Here is a 24052-nt window from a genome sequence, read left to right on the forward strand (position 1 = left end):
CACACGTGATTCAAAGGCTTAACCAAAAATTACGCTTTAAATAAATGTTAAAGCTGTGTCCATGGTGTCTTGTGTAAAACAAGTTAAATAATTCTTACCAGACATTATTCTATTACAATCTTCATTTGTGACGGTAATTTCATATAAATTTCCTAAATCATCAGTCAAGCCAACGTTTTGATAGCCGTCATCCGTATTATTCATCGCCATTTTTAAATACGTCACGACATAGATGAGCAACGGAAAAACCTGCTCGCTCAGCCGATGGTTCCGTTGACTCTCCGATGAGCAACGTGACGTCAAAACCGGAAGTCAAAAAACCCGTTCAACAAAAAACCGCTGACCGTTGAGCTCAGCGCTGAGCTTTTTTAGAGTTGTTGAACGCAGCCATTATCTCGCGATCCATTGTCTTTAGAAACTGGGTTTCAAGAATAAATTTGCGAATCACCACTTTATCGCAAAGTAGTTTTGAACCATGTCTTCAAAGACTTTCAAAAATGACTTTGACTTCCTTTTGGTCAAATCCAATCGAATCAAAGCTAATTAGACCTACAATGTGACGTGGAACACTTTTCTAATTGGAACCAACTTTCTGACACTTACGCTTCTCGCTTTAGTTTTTTGATGACCTTGAAGACATTGTTCAAGGTCATTGAAATTTGTTAACTAAAGACCCTCAATCCTGATGAGGATGTGTAGCAAATTTCAGTACTCTAACACGAGTATCTTCGGAGTTATCAGCTCCCGAACCTCGCTTTCGACACGTTATCATCCATTTCATCAAAATTCCATTTACTTTTGTTTACAATTTAGAATCACAGAATATTCCCATAACAAGCCATAACCACAACAAACCGGAAAGTACACGAGTTGCTTAAGCCTTTGATAAAATATCATTTCGCAATTAGAATTTTTTGTTTTTAATTATAAGATCATTTGCTGCTTTTTATTTGGGTTTTGAAAGAATTAATTGACTTATTTTAAAATTATATTAAAAATTTACCTTATTTTAAATTCTCACAGCCAAAATATTCGCGAATCACGTCAGAGTACCTAAAAGATTACAAACACGAACATGTGTGACGTGTCACGTGATGATTTTTTATTTTCTCGCCTAATCGACAGGCGTCGCTTAAACGTGGTACCACAGGAATACGGAACAAATACCGGTTGTCTGCTAGTTATCGCTCCCGTATTAACCCCCCGTAGAATCTTGGGTCTATTTTTTATTATGTCTATGGTCAAAACGCTCTAAACAAATCTACAGCCTTCAAAACTATGTATTCTAATATGGCGCCTTCGCGTAAAAAACGCGTCTCTTTTTCTTCATTTAATATTTATAAGGTAATATTTTTTTTAAATTATGAATTATCCATAAATATATTGCGAAAAGATAGTTTAACTTACTATACCTTGTTTTTTCTAAATAGGAAAGTGGAAAACCGAAGAAAAAATATTTTTCCGCGATTTCGCTTGTATTCCCCGCCTTTGGTGATAGTAGGTTTTTGGTCGTATGTAGCTCCCCTATCGGGATTATTCATACACGCAAATTAACATTAGATGCGAGGCGATTGACGGGGCCGCTAACGCGCGGTACGCGTGATCGAAGTTGGCCGTGCTCCGAGTCCCAATTTCCAAAATAAAGATGAAATAAAGCGTGGCAACAAGTGTTTTTGCAACAATTGTAAGTGAAAATGGAGAATGCTGTTGGAGGATGTTGCCCATTGTTACGCTCATAGACTAAAAAAAATAACTTCCGAGTACATTTAAACAGTCATGTACATTTCTTTTGTAAATTATTAAAAATAGACCGGTTTTGTCACAGTTTGGTTTAGTTAGTGTATGTAAAGGGGGCCCCCAAATTAAAGAATTAATTAGCCTACCCATAGTAATATCCTGGCGCCACCACTGGACTCCCCCATTCCAGCCATGCAATTACAGTGAGCCGTTAAAATTTCTCCCCTTTCTTTTGTTAATAACCAATTGAACAACTATTCTTCGTTGGCTTTTTGTGAATGTTTTACCTAGGTTGTTAGATTTCCATTCATGATAGTAAGTTTGAAAAAAAAAACATACCTTTCCAAGAACGAGAATAAAGTCTTTCTCCAATTTCTTTACAACAATTCCTTTAATGCGATCGCTTGTCAAGAATGTATGGGATTCTATAGTTTTAAAATTTAACATTTTGTCCAAAGTTACAGAATTTGTTGTATATAATAAATAATACGATACGTGTGGAAACTGAACTTTGGGCCAGTACGAAACATCTGATTTGTACTGATCTATTAAATCATCATACGGATCAAATCCGACAAATTTAATGTACTTATTTTTATAAAATGGTTTGTCTTTTTCATCCAGAGTGTCAAAATAACCCTTAAAGAATTTATTTGCATTACCAAAATTCATTCTATAGAGCTAACCCTCGGCCACTCTATGAGTTTTTCAATGTTAGAATAAACATTCGTCTGCTACGCCTGGCTCCCAAAGAATCTGGCAGCCCCGTACCGGGGAGAGAACGGGGGGGAAAGCACTTAGCCGCTCTTACAAGTGTTAGTGAAAACTATGTATTATACTTACAATCATCACTTTAGGTATTCCGATATAAGTTACCTTATATAAGTTACACGCATTAAATAGTATAGTTGGTAAATTTACAATTAAAAATTGCTTATTAAACCCAATACCTTAAAAGAAAATAAGAAATTGTCATGAAACTTCTCAGTCAATGTCTTAATAAAAACATTTATTTCTTACCTATATTTTTCTTAATTTTTTGCACTTTTGTCTGCCTTCTATACTTATTTTTAAAATAACTGTGATCATCCATAATGTTTACAAAAATAATATCATGACGGCCACGAAACAAAAGTAAAACGTGGAGCTCTTTATGTTGTTTGGATAGCGTATTTTCTCGATGCGCCTTTGTTTGGATCACGGAGGAACTTCCTCCGTGTTTGGATAGAGGGCACCAAATAGTCAGCTCGAATTTGACATGTGCTAATTTTTTCCCAGGATTCCCCCGAGGGGTCCGTCACTTCGAGGAATCTCGTACGGACCTTGATTCCGTGATTCCGAATCTCAAGAATCTAATCAGGAATCTTGGGAATATTCGAATCTTCGGAATCTTGGAATCCTTCTCGAATCGATGAATCACATATGAATCACGGAATCTCGTGTGAATCACGGAATCTAAATCTAATATTGATTTAAGGAATCACAGTCATAAGCCTCGGTCACACTTACAGCAACTGTCGGCTCTATCATTGTCACCTGGATTATGAAAAGGCCCTTGTTATTAGAGATGGCCATGAATCTATCAGATTCTTCGAAAAAAAATGACTTGAGTGGAGACCGCGGTGTCATCTATTAATGATAAATGAAGTTAAATTTTAACGTCCACTTTGGAGTTTATGATGTGCTCGCGTTTCTCTCCCACCCCCGGCGAAAGGCGCCAGGGGTTGCGTTGTGAGTCTAGTTGCTAGTTCTCTTCCTACGGTACACCTTCCTTCCCCAGGGTGGGTCGGGATAGAAGTGCTGGCTCTTAAGATCCGCTTTACCACTGGCTGGATTACACTTTTTAACATCTATGACCCGGGTGATGTAGCCTCCAGACAATTTTTCGACGATCTTCTCCTAGGAGTTGACACTCCAGCCATTATCCAAGGTAATTTCAACGCTCACAACATACGGATCAGCAAGGCCGACTCATCCAGAGTTGACTAAAACCCCAGAACCGTCTGGTCCTCCTCAACATCACCTCAACTCCACCCGCCACCCAGCTCGGGGCCCTCAATCTGACTTTCGTAAGATCCAAATTGGCTATTTCCCTCCCCTGGTCAGTCTTAAACTGAGGAACAAATGATCATCTCCCTATTTTTATATGTGACCCAGCATCATACATGGGCAAACCTCCGGAGGGCTTTGAGGGCCTCATTGAAATTAACATTCAGCCCTACAGCCCTCCAAAGTTCCCTCCGGAGGTTTGCCCTCGTATGCCCAGCACACACTACACGTTATACGTTCAGTGGTATGCATTGGCACTATCCAGCGACGGACAGGAAACGTTTTAAAATCCTTTTGGATGATACACTGGGGGACGCTCCGTTATCGGTATACTCTGCGGAAAATCTTCTCCGCCAGATTGCCCTGGCTACGATTCCTATCAAAAAGGGTGGGGGGCACTCGCCTCCTCGCCAGCCTCCTTGGTGGGATTAATGCTGTTCTAACTAGGCCAAGGAAGTCCGTCAGACCCGTCGCAGGGCCCAGCGGTCGGGACTCCTGTTGGACCAGGTTGCTAACATAAGGGAGAAGGCTGTCTATAAACGACTTACTAGTGACACGAAGCGTGCTAGTTGGAGGGGCTATTGTGACAGGCTACATGCACACACGCCCCTGCCTCAAGTTTGGAACCAGGTTAGGTGGTGCAAAACAGGGATCCGCCTCAGGATGCTCCTCACATGATGGATACCAGTGGCCCATAACTCTCCTGTGGTGTCCGGCTCATGTTGGAGTTCCGGGAAATGAAATGGCGGACCGTCCGGCGGGAGTTACTAAGCTTCTACGCCCACCAAAGGTGGATTCCTCCTCGCCGAGGAAAAGGCTGCCGGTCGCAGGGCAATATCGTCGACATTGACTCAAGAGTACTCAGTAACTAGGACACAATGGCGTCTTCTGGACGCGTAGCCTTTTCCTGGCTCTCAAGCCATTATGCGGATAACTTAAACGCGGCGGGATGACACGATACCCATGCGCCTCGGATGTGGCAGACTTCCCACTCAGTTGTTCTCCATTGCTTTAATCTAAGTTCCACGGCTTCCTGCGCTCAGTGTGGAGCCGCAGTGGATGACGCCTTATTCTCTTGCCCATCGCGATGGACAGCTCGGGCTTTTCTTCTCCGGGCACTTACGTCTAGGGCTCTAGTAGACGTCCTCAGTGCAGGTACACGGTGGATTATACGACGTCGTTGCGGCCACCTGTGACATTTTACGTAAAACCATTCAAGCTTGACTATAACTCTTTTCGGACGTTTGTTTGAGCCTCTTGTATTACTTTACGGTATTGTAGAGAATGAGTCCCTCTTCTGTGTGCATGGTGTGAAGGCTTCCAGCCATATGATACACCAACATGTTTCACGTTATTCTGATAACGTCGGCAGAGAGCCGTTGTTGAGTATTATATTTAAACACTCTATTTAGTGGACTGTAACCTAAATTATGTATCCCATGTAAAAATATTGTTTATAATTGCTGTAATTTATGTTATTCACCAATTTACATACGATCCAATCAACGCGAGGTGTACCTATAATTATCGCCTTTTTGGGTCAAAATGTAACTTAACTATCTTGTTTTGGTGTCAACGATAGCGACATCTGTTGAAAAAAGAGCTACCTTATGTCGAGCCGACACTTGGTTTAAGGCCCGAAAACGGTTTTTTAGTTATTTAACCAGAGATAATTTAGTATGTTATATTTTAAATTGTCTGATTTAACTAGGTTCACACTTATGGTCTAAAACGATTTGAAGAGCTTCGGAACCTTTTTAGAAGAAACGCGTATGTGTGAACGTGGCTATAGTTGAATCGTATTCGTATTACCGAGCGTATTAGCTCGTCGTATTCTCGGGCATGTTACAATTGCTTACAATTTAGTTGGCTCGAATTTGGAACTTTGAAGGCGAGGTTTGAGTCTCATGCAGACGGAAAATAAAGTGAGCCCCTTTACAGGGTGGGAAATAAGGAACTTTTTGAAGTGAACCAGTGAGTGGCAGTGACCATCGACTTAGCCTTCGACCCCGTGCCCTGAAATACCTCAGCTGATCCATAATAGGTATCAGTAGACCAAGTTTATTTGAAAGCCACACCGGCCTTCGAATTATTACAATTTCCCGTGTGAAATTATGACGTATGGAATGAAAAGTCACCTGCTACTCCATTTTCGGTCTGCAGTTTTCAAACACCAGTGGGAGCCTTTTATTTAGTGGTCTAGTGAACCACTGACCCTCAACTGACCACTTTAGACTTAATTTTTAAACTGACCTAGACAATTTTTAACTGGTCATTTGCCTAGTCACACCGCCTTTTCTATAATATTCGAACAGCTAGATTGGTTTTGGTTGGCAATAGATGCATCAAGGAACCTTGTACAAGTGTGTAGCCGAACAAGAATCACGGAATCAAATAAGAATCAAAGAATCAAGAGCGGAATCACGGAATATTAAGGAATCATGGCGGAAACACGGAATCTGGCTAGAATCTAGAATCTTAGCAGAATCAAGAATCTTGATTCCAGATTCCTGGATTCGGAATCTCGTACACGATTCCCCGAAGTGACGGACCCCTCGATTCCCCCTTTTGACTCCCCCTACCGCCTCCTTAGGAGTCAAGTAGGAACCGTAATTTCCCCTCCTCACCTTCTTCCTCCATGCTCAATCTAGAATAGGTACGGAATTCAAATATCACATTAGTGCCTACGTTAGTTGTGGGGTCCGACGAAAAAAACCATTATTTAAAATGAACATTTCCTTATGCACGCGTAAATATAATGACGAGCACTAACTAAATATTTTCCAAAAACTTATTAAAATGGGTAGGTCTCCTAACATCTTTTTTTTCATGTGGAAATCTTTTTGAGTGAGTCTTTAATAGGGCTGTATTTATTAGTTCATACGAAGCGCTTTAAGACGACAACTAACTCTTTTGTCTCTCTAATAGGTTTGCAAAAACATACGGACTGTTCCTCCGCTGGTTCTACAGGTCTGTAGAAAGAGAGAAAGACGCTGGCGACTAGAGGTCGGGGACGGTTAATAATTATCAATGATTAAATTGATTTTTTTCGGGGAAAAAATGTAAACAAAGAAATAGACCGGTTAATATTTCGGAAAATGATTAAAAAACATGTATTATTCGTAAAGTTTCAGCTTTTTATCGAAAAAAACGTCGTTTTTCCGATTAATTTTACAAATTTATCAAAAAATTAATCGGATAATACAGAAATATAAATTACTTGATCAAAACATTTTACGAATAATTTTGAGAGCTTTATCTATTGAATAAAAGTTAACCATCCCCGACCTCTACTGGCGACACGATACAAACGGGAGAGCTACGCTTATGTTCGCCATCAGACCTGAGCGCCTCCTTCTACCTAATCACTAGCCTAGGGTTACAAATTTTTCTACGGCGGGTGATAAACTGTTTTCCGTATTCAGAGGCCAGCCGTGCGTACAAAGAATAACTTCTAATAAAAACTTTGTTATCTGCGGGTGACGCAACGTTCGCGAAAAAAGGAAAAAAATAATTTGCCTATTTAATCGCCTTCACGCCGTGCCTTATCGGAGTTCAAAGTGTCAGCGACAGCTTTTAATTGGCGAAATCAACATCCGGATCTTTCACTTGTCTGGCGAGGCTCATACGAAGCGCTGAAAGACGACTCCTAACTCTATTGTCTCTTCTAATAGGTTTGTAAATTGTATCATTTTTAGTTTTACAAACCTAACATTATGGTAAAACCATGGACGCTGTATCTTTAAAGATACAGCGTTAAAGTTAAAGTGAAGTAAAGTAGAACTCTCAATTCGTTAAGATGAGATAAACGTATTTAAACAGAACAAAATTGTTTGCACGTGTTTCGATTTTTGTGCTATAAAGGTTTTAAAATTATATTTTCCCATCATAGCGTACGTAGACACGTATTATAATATTCCCAACTCCATGGTGTAGCTTCTACGAATGCATGTTTACTTTTTACTACTGTGAAAATGGGCGGGAAAAGACTGAAATCTAAACACAGTTGAGGTTCTACAAGCTTTATATGCTTTTAAAATAAGAATTTGAGCCTTTTGAAGAATTCAACCGACCAAAAGGTTGTAGGGGGGCAGGGGGCAATAACATAAGGTGCCCCTAACAGCTAAATTCTAGGGAGGGGCATTGCCCCATTGCTCCCCCCCCCTGGTTCCTACGCCCTTGCACGATCGGCTAAAACTTCGACGAACATTTATCTACGGTTATTACAGCGTTAGTAGCTGCCGAACTCAGGAAAGTAAAATTCGTATTTAAAAACTTGGATAATACTAATACCATATGAAACATAATTACTCATAAGTATGCCACTGTACCTTTATTCCATTCAAAAATCTTCACTAACGGTTTGTTTCACCACGAACCAGTAAAAAGGTGGACTACGTTAGATTTTAACCTTTTTATTCATCTTAGTAATTTTGGGAGTCACACTATTGGCAGGTATCATATTTATTTAGACCAATGGAAAACCTTTAAATTGAGAAGGAATTTTTTGCGTCGGAATTTTAGCTAGCCCAATGTAGCTTTATTGAAATTTATAAACTCGCTCAGTTTGTGCGGATGAAGTTAAATTATGAGTAATTTAGAAAAATAAAAGGTTGGGGAAAATGACCAATAAATCGAAGTGGGATATTCCACCAGCGTTTTTAAAAAACATACCTAGCTTAGAAGAGTTAGGCCTATGTTAAAAAGAATATGCAAAGACTCCATTCTTATAGATGCGCCAGAAAAGCTCAACCTGAATTTCAACTATTTTTTCAAATAAACCTGCTTCTTTTATTTGACAATGCAAATTTATTTTAGAACGTGAGTGTCCGAGAACTTCATTAATTTGCAAATTAATTACATTAACAAAAACTTGACTCTATATTGTAGTTCATTTTAGCTCCTAAGCCTTGGTTGTTCAAGCCGGTTTGTTTACAGGTTTACTGGTTTATTAGTTGCCGTAGTTACACACCCTTTTATAACAGGGCAGCTCGGACACGAAAATTATAACATTTAAACTATTAAGTCCTCATACAATAAACACTCGACAAACGGAAAACAAAAAAAATTATAATAATAATTATAATAATAATAATCAGCTAGGCTAATACCCAAGGCACCACCTTAGGCCCAAGTCCTCTAGCGACTTATAATGCCTTTTATTCGGTGGCCGGGTTGCAATGCGTTGGAGGGTGGTGGCAAGCCGTTGGTTTATCAGACGTAGAGCTATTTGTGCGATGGCATTATCGGCATTTGAGATTCGATGACGTCAAGAATGACATCAAATATGACGTCAAATATTACGTAGGGTACGGATGACGCAATATTTGTGAAACAAACCGTTAGTGAAGAAATAGAGCTAGTAGCATACTTATGAGTAATTATGTTACATATGCTTATACTTTCTTCATTTATAATTATCCCCGATTTATCGAAAAATCTTTTCCTAAGGACGGAAAACTTTATTTGTGCCGTGATAGAATAAAATAAAAGAAGCTGAAGTCTTACCGTATGTTGAACTCTTTTAACCCGCGCCAAGGGTTAGTGAGCGTATGCGAATTTTCTTCGTAGTTCCTATTGGATTTGAGCTACGGAGTCAAACTTACAATAGAGATAAAAAGCTTACGTCTGATGTTATGCTTAACCCTTTTGACACGTGACGTGCCAAGGCTTAGCTAAAAATTAATTTCGCCTCATCGATGTAGAACTAATATTACGGCCTTGGCCGACTTGTTCTATTTGAACCATCCTTGGAATATACCAAACCCGGTCTTTAAGAGGAATTATCCTAATTAAGCTACTACAATTCTGAGTAACATCTAGCGTCAAAACTCACCAAAGTACACTCTTCCCCTTAAAAGCAAATTCAACAAGATGACACTGACAATTAAGTACACACAATCTGCCCGATGTTCTAACTATATTGGAAATATTTAAATTTGAACAAATTTTTAATCATTTTGTATATAAACTTCACAAACCCAACTTATCGAAATATAATTTTTCAAGTTACTTGGTTTTGGAAATTAAGTAGCGAAACGCAAACAAAATTAAATTTTAGACAAAACTAATTTTTCGAGTTTTCTGGTTTTGGAAATATGTTAGCGAAACGCAAACACGTTAATTTAAATTAAATTTAGACAAAATGAATTTTTCTAGTAGAATAGTTTTGAAAAACAGGTAGTGGAACGCGAACGAGTTTGATGGCGCCTGTACCAGTTTATGACCCTAGTGCATACGCGGGTTGTGGGGGCCCGCGAATTGCAGCGAAATCTCATTTAAAATTAAAATTCTTAATGCAACCGAAAACGTAGTTCAAAAATGATCAGTACTAACTTAAAATATGATATTCAACCAAGTTGGTCTTAATTCAAAAAAGGTATGTACATTGAAATTCCATAATCTCCAAAATCACTGAAATGGGCAAATTCCCCACTTCTGGGGCGCCAATCTCACAAATGTGAACAATGCCGGCGAGGGCTTGATATTTCCAATCGATTGATGTCGGCGGCGGACACAGTACTTGAAACTATTACACTCAAGTCCCTAAGGATTGTGTGTAAAAACGCAGTGTTGAATGTAAGACACCATTAGCCTCATCTGTTTAGTTATAATTGTAATTAGATTTTTTCTTCGTATTTTTAGTATGGTTTTTTTTTTAATAGTAATTTAGTAAATACAGTTTTAGGCGCTGTAGATATTTTTTCCGTAATTTTAATAAAGTTTTAAAGCAATTCCATTGTTTTACGCCATAGTCACGCCCATATCTAACTAACTAATTCACTCCAATACCTGAATTTTACCTTTTCAAACTTTCGAATTTTTGGCAGATTGAATTTGCTCAGGATTACCCGTAAATACTGTAGCATAGACAACGGCTGTTCGTCATTTGTGCCACATTGTAGAACCGGATACCAAATCGGAATTTTTGCGGAGAAAAGATTGCCCGACGACGAATATTGTAAAAGGTACAATTTCATTTGCTCAAATTAAGACAATGATTAAATTGGAGACATTAAAATGTAATATCTAAAAACCCCGATTTAAATCTACTAAGGTTTGACATAAATAAAAACCTTCGCACAGACAGTTGGAAGGCTATTGAAACCTGGTTTTTAATAATCCCCTAACTAAGGCCTAGTTGGAAGGACCTACCATTCTCCCAATCACGCACTCCCACTTCAAAGTTGATCATACCGGTTATACCCAACCGATTGTCGAGCATTGATTGATTTTTCGGAATTTTCCCCGAATTTGCGGATTTGTAATTTTTAGAGGATTTGTAGGTTTTTACTTGAATTTGCCGGTCTTTCCTTAGATATGTATATTTTTATAAAGTCTATCTGTATTTGCAGGTTTCGTAAGTTAGTTTGAGAATTTTGTCTATAAACTTGGTTTCTTTGTAAAAATCCAATTTATTTTTTAAAAAACACGAAATCACTGGCGAAGTTTTGTCTGAGTGTATATTGGAATCCAGCAGCTTGGAATCCAGATCATCGACCGCCTTCCAGAGTCCGGTTGCCCACAAAGGAGTTCCACCACCACACCCAAATAGGAGGGAGTAAGTAACTGTCAAACCTTAGTTTATCGGTAGAATTGCAAAACTGTGGTGCAATACTCATCCCAACATTTCACAACCTGTGACCTCGCAACAATTGCCCTGAATTCTGCCTGCTGTATCTGCCCTTCAATTAGCTCTTTTTAAACATGGCGTCTGTTACGGCACCTTCCTCAAGAAAATAGTCTAAAATTCAATTAAAATCCATATCCTTGATTCCTCTGATGTTGATCAACAATATTTAAATAATCTTTTTCAGATAGGGTGACCACCAAATCCATTTTTACGGAACATATAGTGATTTCTAATATAGGAATTTTATTTTGTTCAGGTTTTTCTAAAAGTGGTCTTCAGCGAAAACCAACGCTTCAAATCCTTCCAGTCGTAGCAGCGAGACAGATTCTTCAACCAAAAGAGACTTCGCGTTAACTTGTAGCGTGAATTTGGAAAAATGAGCAGCCGAGAATTGAAGAAACATAAGTGCACTGAGTGCGTCTATGCCACGAACGAAAAGGGAAATTTTATTGCTCACAAAAAAAAACATACCGGCGAGAAACCATTTCAATGTGACCAGTGTAGTAAATCATATTCACGAAAGAGCCATTTGAATTATCACAAAAGAACTCACACAGGCGAGAAACCATTTAAATGTGACCAGTGTAGTTACGCATGTTCACAAAAGAGCCGTTTGATTTTGCACAAAAGAACTCACACGGGCGAAAAACCATTTCAATGTTACCAGTGTAGTTACGCATGTTCCCAAAAGAGCTATTTGATTTTCCATAAAAGAACTCACACGGGCGAGAAACCTTTTCAATGTGACCAGTGTAGTTACGTATGTTCACAAAAGAGTTATATGATTTCACATAAAAGAACTCATACGGGCGAGAAACCATTTCAATGTGACCAGTGTAGTTACGCATGTTCACAAAAGAGCCTTTTGAAAGTGCACAAAAGAACTCACACAGGCGAAAAACCATTTCAATGTGACCAGTGTAGTTACATATGTTCTCAAAAGAGCTATTTAATTTTCCATAAACGAACTCACACAGGCGAGAAACCATTTCAATGTGACCAGTGTAGTTACGCATGTTCACGAAAGAGCAGTTTGATTGTGCACAAAAGAACTCACACGGGCGAAAAACCATTTCAATGTTACCAGTGTAGTTACACATGCTCCCAAAAGAGCTCTTTGATTTTCCACAAAAGATCTCACACGGGCGAGAAACCAACTAGATGTCCAAAGCGTGGATACCGGGCCAGATACGAGATAAAATTATCTAACCGCGAAAAAGTGCGTCACGCTCAGAGGGCAAGGATACATAAGTACCCAATTTGTGACCAGGACTTCGCTACGGAAAGAACCCTCCGAGCTCACCTTCGAAATGATGGTGTTCCAGGAAACCAAAGTGGCGCTTCGACCAGTCAAGACCCAGATCCACGACACAGAACATTTTCACGACCATGGCTGATTGAAAGCCTTTGTCGTCAATGGGGAGTTAGGCCTTGCTCCGTGCAGCTACGTCGCGTCACAAATGAACAAATTCAATCTTGCATCGATATATCGGACTCCGCCCATATCGTTAAATCTGAAGTTCCAGACCCTGACGCCGACCCAACCGCGACCATACCCATTAAGAAGGAATTCTCGGTCCTTGGCACTGATAACCTCTCAATCGATTGCAGCGCCATCAAAGAAGAGCAATTTATATATCGGGCAACTGGGGATAACAGCCAGGGTGTCTCATTGAACACGAACACTCTCGTCAAGGTCGAATGCAGTTCCGAAGAACAAAACTTCTGAATTTTAGAACCAAGCTTACGAAACACGTAGTTTTTCTGTTATTTTTATGTTCTTATTTTATTTGTTCCCAACTAATGAAGACGCATTCCACGACATGTTGGCTTTTTCAGACATGGTCTATTAATTTTTTTTGAAAATTGTTTTGTAGTTGATACAAAATTCAAAATTAACCAATCCTTTAACATCCGGTAAATGTGGGTTCATCCAAAAGGGGTAGAGATCCCAAATTGGGAAAATTTTCCGATCGAGCTAAGCATTTTCTCAGATCTATTTAATCTGAAATCGTCGGGTTATAGATATTTACAAGGAAAATTTTTAATTTGTTAATATCAGAAAAAATATTTTGTAGTTTTCTGAGAATGATTTTGTACCGATAGGCATCAGGATAAAGTTGTAGAGCGTAATTTCGAACCTGGAAAATGCTCAATTTTCAATTTGATATAACGTCTTGAACAAAAACAAGTAGTTACTGCCTAAAATAGCTATCGGACGCCCCTAAATATATTTCCTGTATCTTCAAATTTATTTTACCTGAATCCTCAATTCGGAAAGGTTTTGGGTAATTTTACCTAATTTCATTTTTCTGAAAAGTTTACAGCTCTATTCAGTATACAAATGTATTCCAAGTTGTTAATATTTGAGAATAAATTTATTTAATTATACACGAAACTTTATTTGGAACGAAATATTGAGGATATTTAGACGAAACATTTTTGCATAGCCCTGGGGATTTTGATTACATCCGTGGTCTTTGGGTAAAAAGGACCGAAAAAGGTCCTAAGAAACGTTTTCCTGATCTGAACCGTATCCGAGTAATTGGCCGTCAAAAATCGACTTCCAAAACGTCGAAAAACCCGCAAATGTGCAGTTTCTATTATTCCTTGGACCCAATTTTTTACTTTCACTAAGCATTGGTTTTTATATTTTTCGATAAAAAACCAAATTATGAAAGAAGTGAGCTACGTGAAGAAATACGGTTTAACAATAACTAGGGCGTCTCAAAACCCGAAACGGAGGGGTTATAAAATCCTCGTGTCTGTCTGTGTGTGTGTGTGTGTGGGTGTGTCTGTCTGTCTGTGGGCTGCGAACGCGTAACCGGGGCAAAGTCCAAAACGCGTTACCGGAGCAAAGTCGAAAAACCGTTTTTGCAGTTTAAAGGTTGGCAAAACCACCGTGTGGCGGTGAGCCTTAATGGATGATTTTGTGGTTGGGTTGGGTGCGGTTGTTTTTTTTCCGTTAACGCTCACCGTCGCGACGGTTTCAACTCAGTTTTATTGGAATTGTTATGTATAGTGTGGGAATGTTAAGTTTGTGTTATGGTGGTTGTGGGTGATGAGTTTGTTGTGTTGCGTTTAGTATGTATGGGTGTTTTCTCTCCAACTTCTTCTTATTGACTTTTGGGACGGACCGAGTGCTGAGGGTTACGATAAACGTCTCAACGTCCAAATGGCAGGGTTTCCGACAAATGTTTACGGTATTCGTCTTAGTATCAATATGCGATCGTATCGGGCGGTATTCGAACACGAGCCCTCCTGCATGACAGGAGAGTGCTCTAAATTTTTTACGTATGAAAATTTAAAGGTCAAATCTTGTTTTAGCGCAGTCAGCAGATAAGATGTTTAAAGAGTAGAACCCGTTAGTGTTTTGTAATTTATTTCGTTTTTTCAGTCGTTTATTTTTATCTATTGTGTTTTTAGCGTATTAGTTTTCAAGCGTTATAGGTCATTAATGAAGAAAATATCTAGTTGTTTACATCGTGCTCTTACACGCATGTCGGTCTGGTTTTTAACTGGGTCGTCATTACTTCGTAATTTATTTTAAACGTCTACGGTCATTTATTGATAAATGAGCTGTCGTTTAGTCAAGTGGCTTTTTGTGCTTTGTTAATGGTAAGTTTCTCGCTACTTGTTAATACATTTTTTATTGGTGTGGATATTTGGACATCTACGATTCCTAATGCAGTTATGGATTTCCTGATTGTGCGAGTAATTATATGATATTGGAAATTGGCCGGTATTGGTCTTTTTCATGCGGTATGTGTCACAAAGTCAACAGGAAGTCTACGAGTAGTCCACTACCAAATGTCGAATATAGCTATTCTACGGTATCTTCATCGAGGGCGAGTGTTGAAATAAAATGTGCGTTAAAGATGCGGCAAGTATTTCGTAAGCGAGAAAAATACAAATACCCTCTGTAGATATTTCTTTCATTAAAATTTGCTTCGTATTATATTTAAACATGTTCTGTAAATAGGGTTATATTTAATTGTGCATTGTTTTAGTATGTCTAACTCGCTGTTGTAGCTACTTAATTTATATTATTCTGAAAAATTAAACTCGATTGTTTCATCTCAATTATTTTAATTAAAATTAAAATTTTATACCCGGTGGGATTGAACCGGGATTACGTTTTAAGTTAATAACTCTGAATTGCGGAGATATATCTTTAAGGGTCATCTCGAGAAATTAAAACCACTAGGGACAATTCTTCCGAGGAAAGGTATATTTTGGCTTGCCAACTTGTTTCCTTTCACTATCTTTTTCGATAGTCAAACACAAAAAAAATATTTACAGGTTTAGTGTACAAAAATTGTTCTAATAGTTTTTCGGACTGGTACGAGTCTCCAATTTACAATAAATTTAGTGGCCTCAATAATTAAATTAAAATTTCGAATCTTAAACCTGCTAGACCATGGCGTAGTTCACGATTTCTGAATATGGCGTGTAAGCGCCGATTGATAGATGGCGATACGGTCTCCACGAATTAGTTGGGGCTTATCCCGTGCACCCCTCCCCTCTTTTTTTACGATTGTACACTCTGTTAAATAAGTCTTCGGCCGTTGGGATTATCTCAAAAACTATGAAAGATAGCAAGTTGAAACCAATTTTATTTTTAATATTTTACTAATATCTTTCATACATATGTCTTGATAAACGTGTAGCATTTCCATATCCGCCGGAAACGCCAAATATCGTTTAACAACTAGAAGAACGTCTGCCAACTTCTGGACGAAATAGAGCCAAGGTCTCGAGCGAACGCGCGCGAGAAAACAACGGGCGAAACGATAAACCCACCGGTAGCGAAACATATAACAAGGCTTCGAACAACGACATTAAGAAACCTACGAATTCCACACGAAAACCCCGCGTAAACGAGAAGGGAGAATTTCTCTGCTTCAACTGCAACGATTATGGTCATTTCTCGAAAGATTGCCCCAAACCACAGCGTAAACTAAGATGTACCTTCTGCCAGAAAACCGGGCACGACTCCCAACACTGCAGCCAGAAATCATCACCAAATGAAGGATCCAGCGCAAAGGCAGTGTCCGATGGCAACGTAAAATATTTCGTCGACGCTACCGTAAGTGGAAGTAAAGTCAAGGCCTACGTCTATATGGGTAGCAAATGCCTGACTGTGTGTAACAGCGACGCAGCACGGCTTCAACTCAATTTCAAAAGGGCCGACGACGATTTCTATATAAGAGGCTACGGTTCCGGACGTATTAAGCCAATAGGAGTCTGCAACGCAACTATAAAAGTGGATCACGCGACGGCCGACGTGGAAATGTACGTGGTACCCGATAACGCACAAACGATACCCGTACTCGTTGTCCAGCCCTTCACCGAACAACCCCACGTGGTAGTTGTCAAGCGGAAGAATGCCGTCAGAATTTTCGAAGAGCGACCGGAAAATCTCAAAGGCGACAACCGTTTGATGAACTTGACTATCCCCGATTTGCCTGAACCCACGGTAAGTTTGTGGGCTCAAACGGCCACCGTAATTCCGCACAACTACATTGGATTCGTAGATCTGATTTCCCGGGGATCGCGTTTTCATGATACCGACGTATACGTGGAGAGGACCATGCGTTTGGTTCCAGGTAACAGGGCCGTGCTTAGGGGGTGGCGAGCAGGGCGTTTGCCCAGGGCCGCTAAAATTTTACCATAGGGATGTATATACACTCAGTTTCGCCCATGCATTTCGCCCAGGGCCGCCAAACCTCTAAGCACGGCCCTGCGAGGTAATGAATATTGCCTTCCCCGAACGGTATGCTCCCTTGGAAGAGATGGCGCAACAAAAATTCCTGTCTTCAACATCTCCGCGAAAGAACTGATTATCCGAGCCTGACAAAAGATGGCCCGCGCTGTGGTTTGCGAGAAAGAAGCGGAAGTTTCGGGGAAAATCCTAAACATGAAACCCGTACGAATATCGCCTCTTCCAACTGAAGACATAATCGTAGGAGAAAACGTTTCTGACGATGCAAGAGTGCGTCTCCACGAACTCTTAAACGAGTACCGCGATTGTTTTGCAAACGACCTAACGAACTTGGTCGCACGAACAAGGCCGTCATGGAAATAGAGTTGACGTCCAACCAGCCGATCACCTATCGACCCTAGAGGTTGTCTTTTGCCGAACATGACCGTGTCAGGGGGAAAATAGCTGAACTCCTAGCGGCCGGCGTTATCGAGGAGTCCGACTCGCCGTATTCGAGCCCGATCCTAATCGTCAAGAAAAAGACTGGAGATGAGCGCCTATGTGTCGATTTCCGCGCCCTGAACAAGATAACAAAGAAAAACGCGTACCCATTACCGCTGATCGAATCCCAGCTCGAACGTTTTAGTGGCAACAAACTTTTCACGAGCCTCGACATGATGTCCGGCTACTACCAAATTCCTTTGAGCGAAGATTCCAGAGAGAAGACTGGATTCGTGACTGCCGGACGGGCACTATCAGTTCGTTATGATGCCATTCGGCTTGTCCAACGTCTGTTCGGTATTCCAAAAGATGATCAACGCCGTATTGGGTTCATTGAGGTATGCCATCGCCTTGACCTACATGGACGATGTGCTGATTCCATCGGTGAACGAAGAACAAGGTCTTGCGCACCTACGACAATTTCTAGAGCTGCTAAGAAACGCTAACCTCACCCTGAAGGTAAAAAATTGCCGATTCCTTCTGGATAATATCGACTATTTGGGCTTCGAAATAAACGAGTTCGGGGTACGCCCAGGGTCAAGAAAAATCGAGTGTGTAGAAAACTTCGCCGCTCCAACGAATGTTCACGAACTACGACGATTCCTTGGACTTACGAGCTATTTTAGACGATTTGTCAAAGGCTTTGCGGCCGAAGCCTCGCCATTGACGACTCTGCTACGAAAGGATGTGGAATGGACGTGGCAAAAAAATCAACAGCGAGCATTCGAAACGCGGAAAACGAAACTAACGGAAAGGCCCATTCTAGCCCTTTACGACGCGAATGCACCCACCGAAGTTCATACGCACGCGAGTCAACTCGGAGCCATACTGATGCAACTTACCAATGACAACAAATGGCATCCTATATGCTACGCAAGCCGCAAAACAACACGTGACGAAGCTCAGTATAACTCGAGCGAACTAGAAACTTTGGCCGTCGTTTGTGGTCTAGAAAAACTTCGCGCTTACCTAATCGGTCGCGGATTCAACGTAATTACGGACTGCAATTGCACGCTCTCGAAACGACATCTGGTACCGCGAATCGGACGTTGGTGGCTCCGACTTTAAGACTACGTTTTTGACGTGCATCATCGTGCTGGCGAACGTTTGGCCCATGTCAACGCGTTAAGTCGGGCCCCTTGGGGCGATGCCGAAGAGACGGAAGCAGCGAAAGGAGTCGACATATTCCATACCGAGGTCACCCGAGACGATTTCTTGGCGGCCGCCCAACCCGAGTATCCGAAGGTTCGGATTATAAAGGAAAGCCTCGCGAAGCAAGAAAACTGACCAAAGACGATCTGAAAAACCGCAAGGAATTCGCGTTGAAGCAACGAAAGCTTTTCAAGAAGAGTATCCCGACGAAACCGGACCAGGTCGAAACGCTGCTCTGGGTCGTACCGGATCGTGTCAGATAGTGCGTAGTCAAGAATTGCCATGACGACGTAGGACATTTCGGCGTGGATAAGACGTGCGCGAAAATACGCGAAAATTTTTGGTTTCCCCGGCTTAAGCGGTACGTCAGACGGTATATATCGTCGTATTTGGAATGTCTTTTCCATAAATGCCCCACGGGAAAGTGACCCGGCGAGTTGCACTCCATCGAAAAGATCGGCATTCCTTTTCATACGATTCACCTGGGCCATTTAGGTCCCTTCGTTAAAAGTAACCGCGGAAACGCGTATCTGATTGTCGCGATCGACGCATTTACGAAATATACCATTTTACGTCCCGTAAGGAATGCGGGTAAGAATCTTGGGACGAGGTTTGTTGGAGAGTTAATCGGACTCTTTGGCGTCCCGACTCGCTTGATCACGGATCAAGGTACCTCGTACATCGGAAAGTCTTTTAAAAACCTATGCGAACTATCGCGCATTACTCACGTAGGCAACGCCACCACGACGCCGCGCGGAAACGGACAGGTCGAACGCCTAAATCGACTTTTGACACCCACTCTCGCTAGTATGTGCGCGCGCGACGACGACAAAGACTGGGACGTTCGTGTACATCAGCTTCAGTAGGGAGTTAATAACACTTTTCACAAGGCCACGAAAGAAACGCCGTTTCCTCTCCTCTTTAATTTTACTTCGCGAAATCCGACCGGGAGCTCGTTGGAAGACGCCTGGTTTTCGATGAAGAAGTTCTGAAACAACGTGAAACGGCAATCGGATCCATCCGCGCGGATCAAGAGAAGCAAAGGATCCATTACAACGGTAGGCGCGCGAAGGCGCCCACCTTCAAGCCAGGTGACCTAGTGGTTGTCGAACGGCCGCCGCAAGCCACTGGATTATCCCTGAAAACGGCGGCGAAATATAAAGGTCCTTACGTAGTGTCCGACAAGCTGAAGTACGATCGTTATCTCATAGAAGATTTACCGGAGATCCAACGAAATACCGCCCCTGTTGACCAACTCAAGAGCTTTTTAATAGTCGACAACAGCGAAGAATTTTCTACCGAAGGTTCTGACAGTGAAGGAGAAGTTCCTGGCAACAAGGTAGCCGAGCTTCCAACCAGCGGATCCCGCGAAACGAGGAACGAGTCTAATGACAACGAGGACGATGCACCCCGTAGTAGCTCGCGGCAGCGTAAAAACCCCGACTACTTGCGTTATTAATTTAAACAAAAATATTTAATGTGATGCTGTATTAAACCTTTTATTGTTTTTGTATTGTTAAACCGGAGCTTTAACCCTTAGGATGACCGAATGTAAGCGCCGATTGATAGATGGTGATACGGTCTCCATGAATTGTTTGGGGCTGACCCCGTGCACCCCTCCCCTCTGTTTTTACGATTGTTCGGGCGTCCGAGAGGGTGACCGGTGTTCGGGACTTCTTGTTTTGTTTTGTTGTTCTTTTCCCGCGCCTCATAAAGAGCGGTCATGTAAATTGTCGTATTAAACTTTTACTTTATTTTAACTTTCATCTCGACATGTTTATTCAGTCTTAATCAAATAAATAATTGGCCTGAAAATTACGTTAAAGTCGCTTACATATGCATCTTATGTATGGACTCGCTCAGGGAAATGCGAAGGAAGCGCGGCGCTTGTATCAAGAGCACTTTCCTCAAAGACAGCTTCCTAATCGACAAACTGGAAACATACAACCCACGGGACCTACTACTGCAGAGAGAGAGAGAGAGAGAAAGACGTTCTTGAAGACGTGGAGGAACAAATACTTACTATCCTACGACAAGTACTAGGCAAGTTGGACGTCAATTGCGAGTCGAGGACAACAGTACCACCCATTCCATTTACAAAAGGTTCAACCTTTAAATGAGGCCGATTATCCAAGACTAGTCGAATTTTGTTTCAGGAGCAGACTAACGACGTCAATTGGTTAAGTACGCTCCAAGTTCCTGACGTGGCTAATTTTCCCGAGACGGTATCTTCAATTTACATAATGAGTGGCGGCCATAAAATCCGCAAGCGACTAGCGTAAGGTCACATCAAGTGAAGCTTAGTCTCAACGTCTGGTGCGGAATTGTTGGCGACCATTTAATTGAACCTTATTTTCAACCACCAAGAATAACTGGTGAGTTGCACTTTACCTTTCAACAAGACACGTTATCAGAGCTACTTTGAGACGTACCGCTATCAGTAAGACAACGAATGTGGTTTATGCTCGACGGAACACACCTCATTTCAGCCTTCGGGTTAGAGCTCATCATGATGCCGAGTTTCTTCAGAGGTGGATAGGTCGATGCGGAACTGTTGCATGGCCAGCCAGATACCTTTGAGGTTATATCAAGGACTTGGTATACGAGACTAAAGTTCGAGACGCTGAAGACCTGCGACACAATTCGAAACACGGCAAAAATCTTTCGTCGTGTTCGAGGATCTATCCGAACACGTGTCCAAGCTTGCGTACACGCCAAAGGGGGCCGTTTCGAACAAATTTTGTAAATACAGATATCAATTATCATGTTGTTAGGTAACAGTACATGTAACCTCTGAGAAACCCAGTGCCGGATTACTAGGCATAGGCCTATGGGCTCCCACCACTTACTTTTCATTATTCTCGTGACACAAGCCTAGCTTCGGGACATTGCGAGATTTTCGTTTTTATACTTTCCTTAATTACGTCAAGCATCTGCTTAAGTTTCAGTGCATTAAATTTGATCTCCGATGAGTAGTTCCGCCCGCCGCCGTTAGGGAGCGCAACCCTAGTTTTCGGTCACGAATTCGTAACACGCCTCGAATCTTCGAACGGGTTCAACAATGGTTTGCGTGTGCCGCTGGTGATCATTATGTACATTTTTTGTAACGCAACCAAAACTAGTCAGACTTTCTAATTTATATTAAAAAAATCTTGCGCTCTTGAACTATCGTTGTTCGATGTCTCCGTACAAGTTCCGATCAAATGCTCGAAATATTTATTGTAGTTTTTTAGGATAAACCAGACATGAGACTAACTTCATCAATAAGCAAAACACAATTTCGGTTTCTTGAGGGCATGTTCTGAGTTTTCTTTCCCAGAGCTTCAAAAATGATATCGTTGAAGCGTGGTTCAATAATGATACCTTCTAACCATTTTCTCCGAGTTCTTGGATGCGATAAAACGAACAGTTTTGACAAAAGACGATAGGCTCCGATTAAAAATGGCCAAAGCAATTTTTTTCGGACCATTTTCTGCGTTTTTTTAAGCGGTGGTTATTAGGTATTTGTGACTCAAAAATAGTTTCCTGTTCTTTAGTCAGAAATTCTTTGGCAGATGAAATCAAATTTTTTATTTTTGCTGGTACAGTTTTTGGGAGTTTGGACTATCCACTATCCTTTTTCGGGTCCGGCTTAGTAAAGTAGATTTCACCCTAAGCTTCTTTTTCAATTTCGCTTTGCGAGGAGTATCAACTGATATTGGTTTCGAAGACTGTCCCATTTTATCTAAAAAAAGGGATTTAAGTTAATTAATTAATGATACATCCAAATGTCTCATAACTTAATGTATAATAATAATACCCACCAGTATGAATCATGGTTGGAGATGGAGATTGAAAAGAAGTTCGATTAACTTCAGTTGAAACGGCCTCATCTAAAATATTTATAATAAATACACTAAGGCCTCAAATTACCTCTATCAGTGTTTGACTTACCACTAATTTGTGTTGAATTTAAACTTGAATTGTCAATTCTAGCCAAAATGTTGCGATCTCTCAGATATGACTGTCTAGGTTTTCTCAAGACTATAGGCAAACATTTTATTAAAAATGATACTAGTTATATTGTTAATATTAATAACATTACAGTTATCTTGGTCTTTATTGAACTTGTTACTTTTTAAGTAATAGGCCACAATTTCTACCAGTGGAGGTGGGCGGTGCTCCATGTCGTTTAGATTTAACCATTTTATATAGTAATAATTACTGAAGAACTCATGTTTTTACTTCATCCTCATCCATTAGCAGGTTTGCTGTTGTACGCGTGCCATTACTGAATAAGAATTCGTGAACTAAGCTTTTTGACAAGTTTAAGGGTTTCACAATCAACTAGTGGTTTTGAAAATGTCCCAATGCCACTTAAACCATGATCTAAGGAAAAAGGAACATAATTAATGATTATAATAATGATATCTTCTTTAGTATGTTATTAATGTTATTACCGATTGGGAGAAAATCCTCACTCAATTGATTGTTCACCTTACTGTTAGGCTCCTTTTCCTATCATACAATAATGTACTCCCTTCATTATCATAGCTAAATATATGATTAACTAGCCCTAAAATACAATATGTTAGTCATTAATTAATATAATTTGGTTTTTATGCATAAGAAAGTTACTTGTTAAATCAATCGATGATTTTAAAGGTGTAGATGACATAGGTATTTGAAATGGTATGAGGAATTTCCTGGTGTTATCTATATCATTGATCAATTGATTAACCTTTATTTTCTGTACAGTTTTGCAGTAAATCTGTAACATATTAAAAATAAGTACTTATGAGTAGATAGGCACATCTGAAATATTTTGATTTCTACAAAAGAGATGACTTCGTAGAAAGCAATGAAATCGAAATTGAATACTAAGATGAAAGTAAAGTTTATTTTTTGTTTAAATCTTGAAATAAACCATTGTTTACAGTTAAATAATTTTTTATTGTTTCATAATTTTACTATATATTGAAATTCACTGTTTAAGTATGTTACCTTGGCTATATGTAAAACACTCGTCATCATTAAAAGATGACGGCCCCCACTCCAAAGAGACGTCGAAGATCTACAAATTGTCGTAACGCAGATCTCAAGGTCATTCGTTTCGATGACGTTAAAAAAAGTGGAAACATTAGAAACGCAATATCGTTTAGTTATGTTTAGCAATTCTTTTTCTTTTAACGTCATAGGTCCTATGGTATCGGTGATATTTCCCGGGTAAAATAATAACCTAAAGTCCTAAACCTACAGTCAAAACGTGGAGAAAGGGGGGTGGAGAGGAACAGACG

The 24052-nt window shown here is 40.3% G+C and overlaps 2 protein-coding genes across 5 annotated transcripts in view; both read left to right on the plus strand.

Moving 5' to 3' along the window:
* The window catches only part of LOC149951346 (uncharacterized), a 468892-nt gene that overhangs the window by 413135 nt on the left and 31705 nt on the right, over window positions 1-24052 (plus strand). The gene's annotated exons all lie outside the window — the stretch shown is intronic.
* On the plus strand, window positions 7301-13349 carry LOC149951355 (uncharacterized). Its single transcript, XM_090167990.1, has 2 exons — window positions 7301-7460; window positions 11676-13349. Exon 2 carries the CDS (start codon window positions 11796-11798, stop codon window positions 13146-13148), a length of 1353 nt encoding a protein of 450 aa, XP_090024116.1. The 5' UTR covers window positions 7301-7460; window positions 11676-11795; the 3' UTR covers window positions 13149-13349.

Source organism: Leiobunum rupestre, chromosome 3, assembly GCF_980474605.1.
Source record: "Leiobunum rupestre chromosome 3, qqLeiRupe1.1.hap1, whole genome shotgun sequence".
NCBI classification, from domain to species: Eukaryota; Metazoa; Arthropoda; class Arachnida; order Opiliones; family Sclerosomatidae; genus Leiobunum; species Leiobunum rupestre.

Coding starts and splice junctions, on each gene's coding strand:
- LOC149951355 (XM_090167990.1), top strand. CDS start 11,796: ATGAGCAGCCGAGAATTGAAGAAACATAAGTGCACTGAGTGCGTCTAT.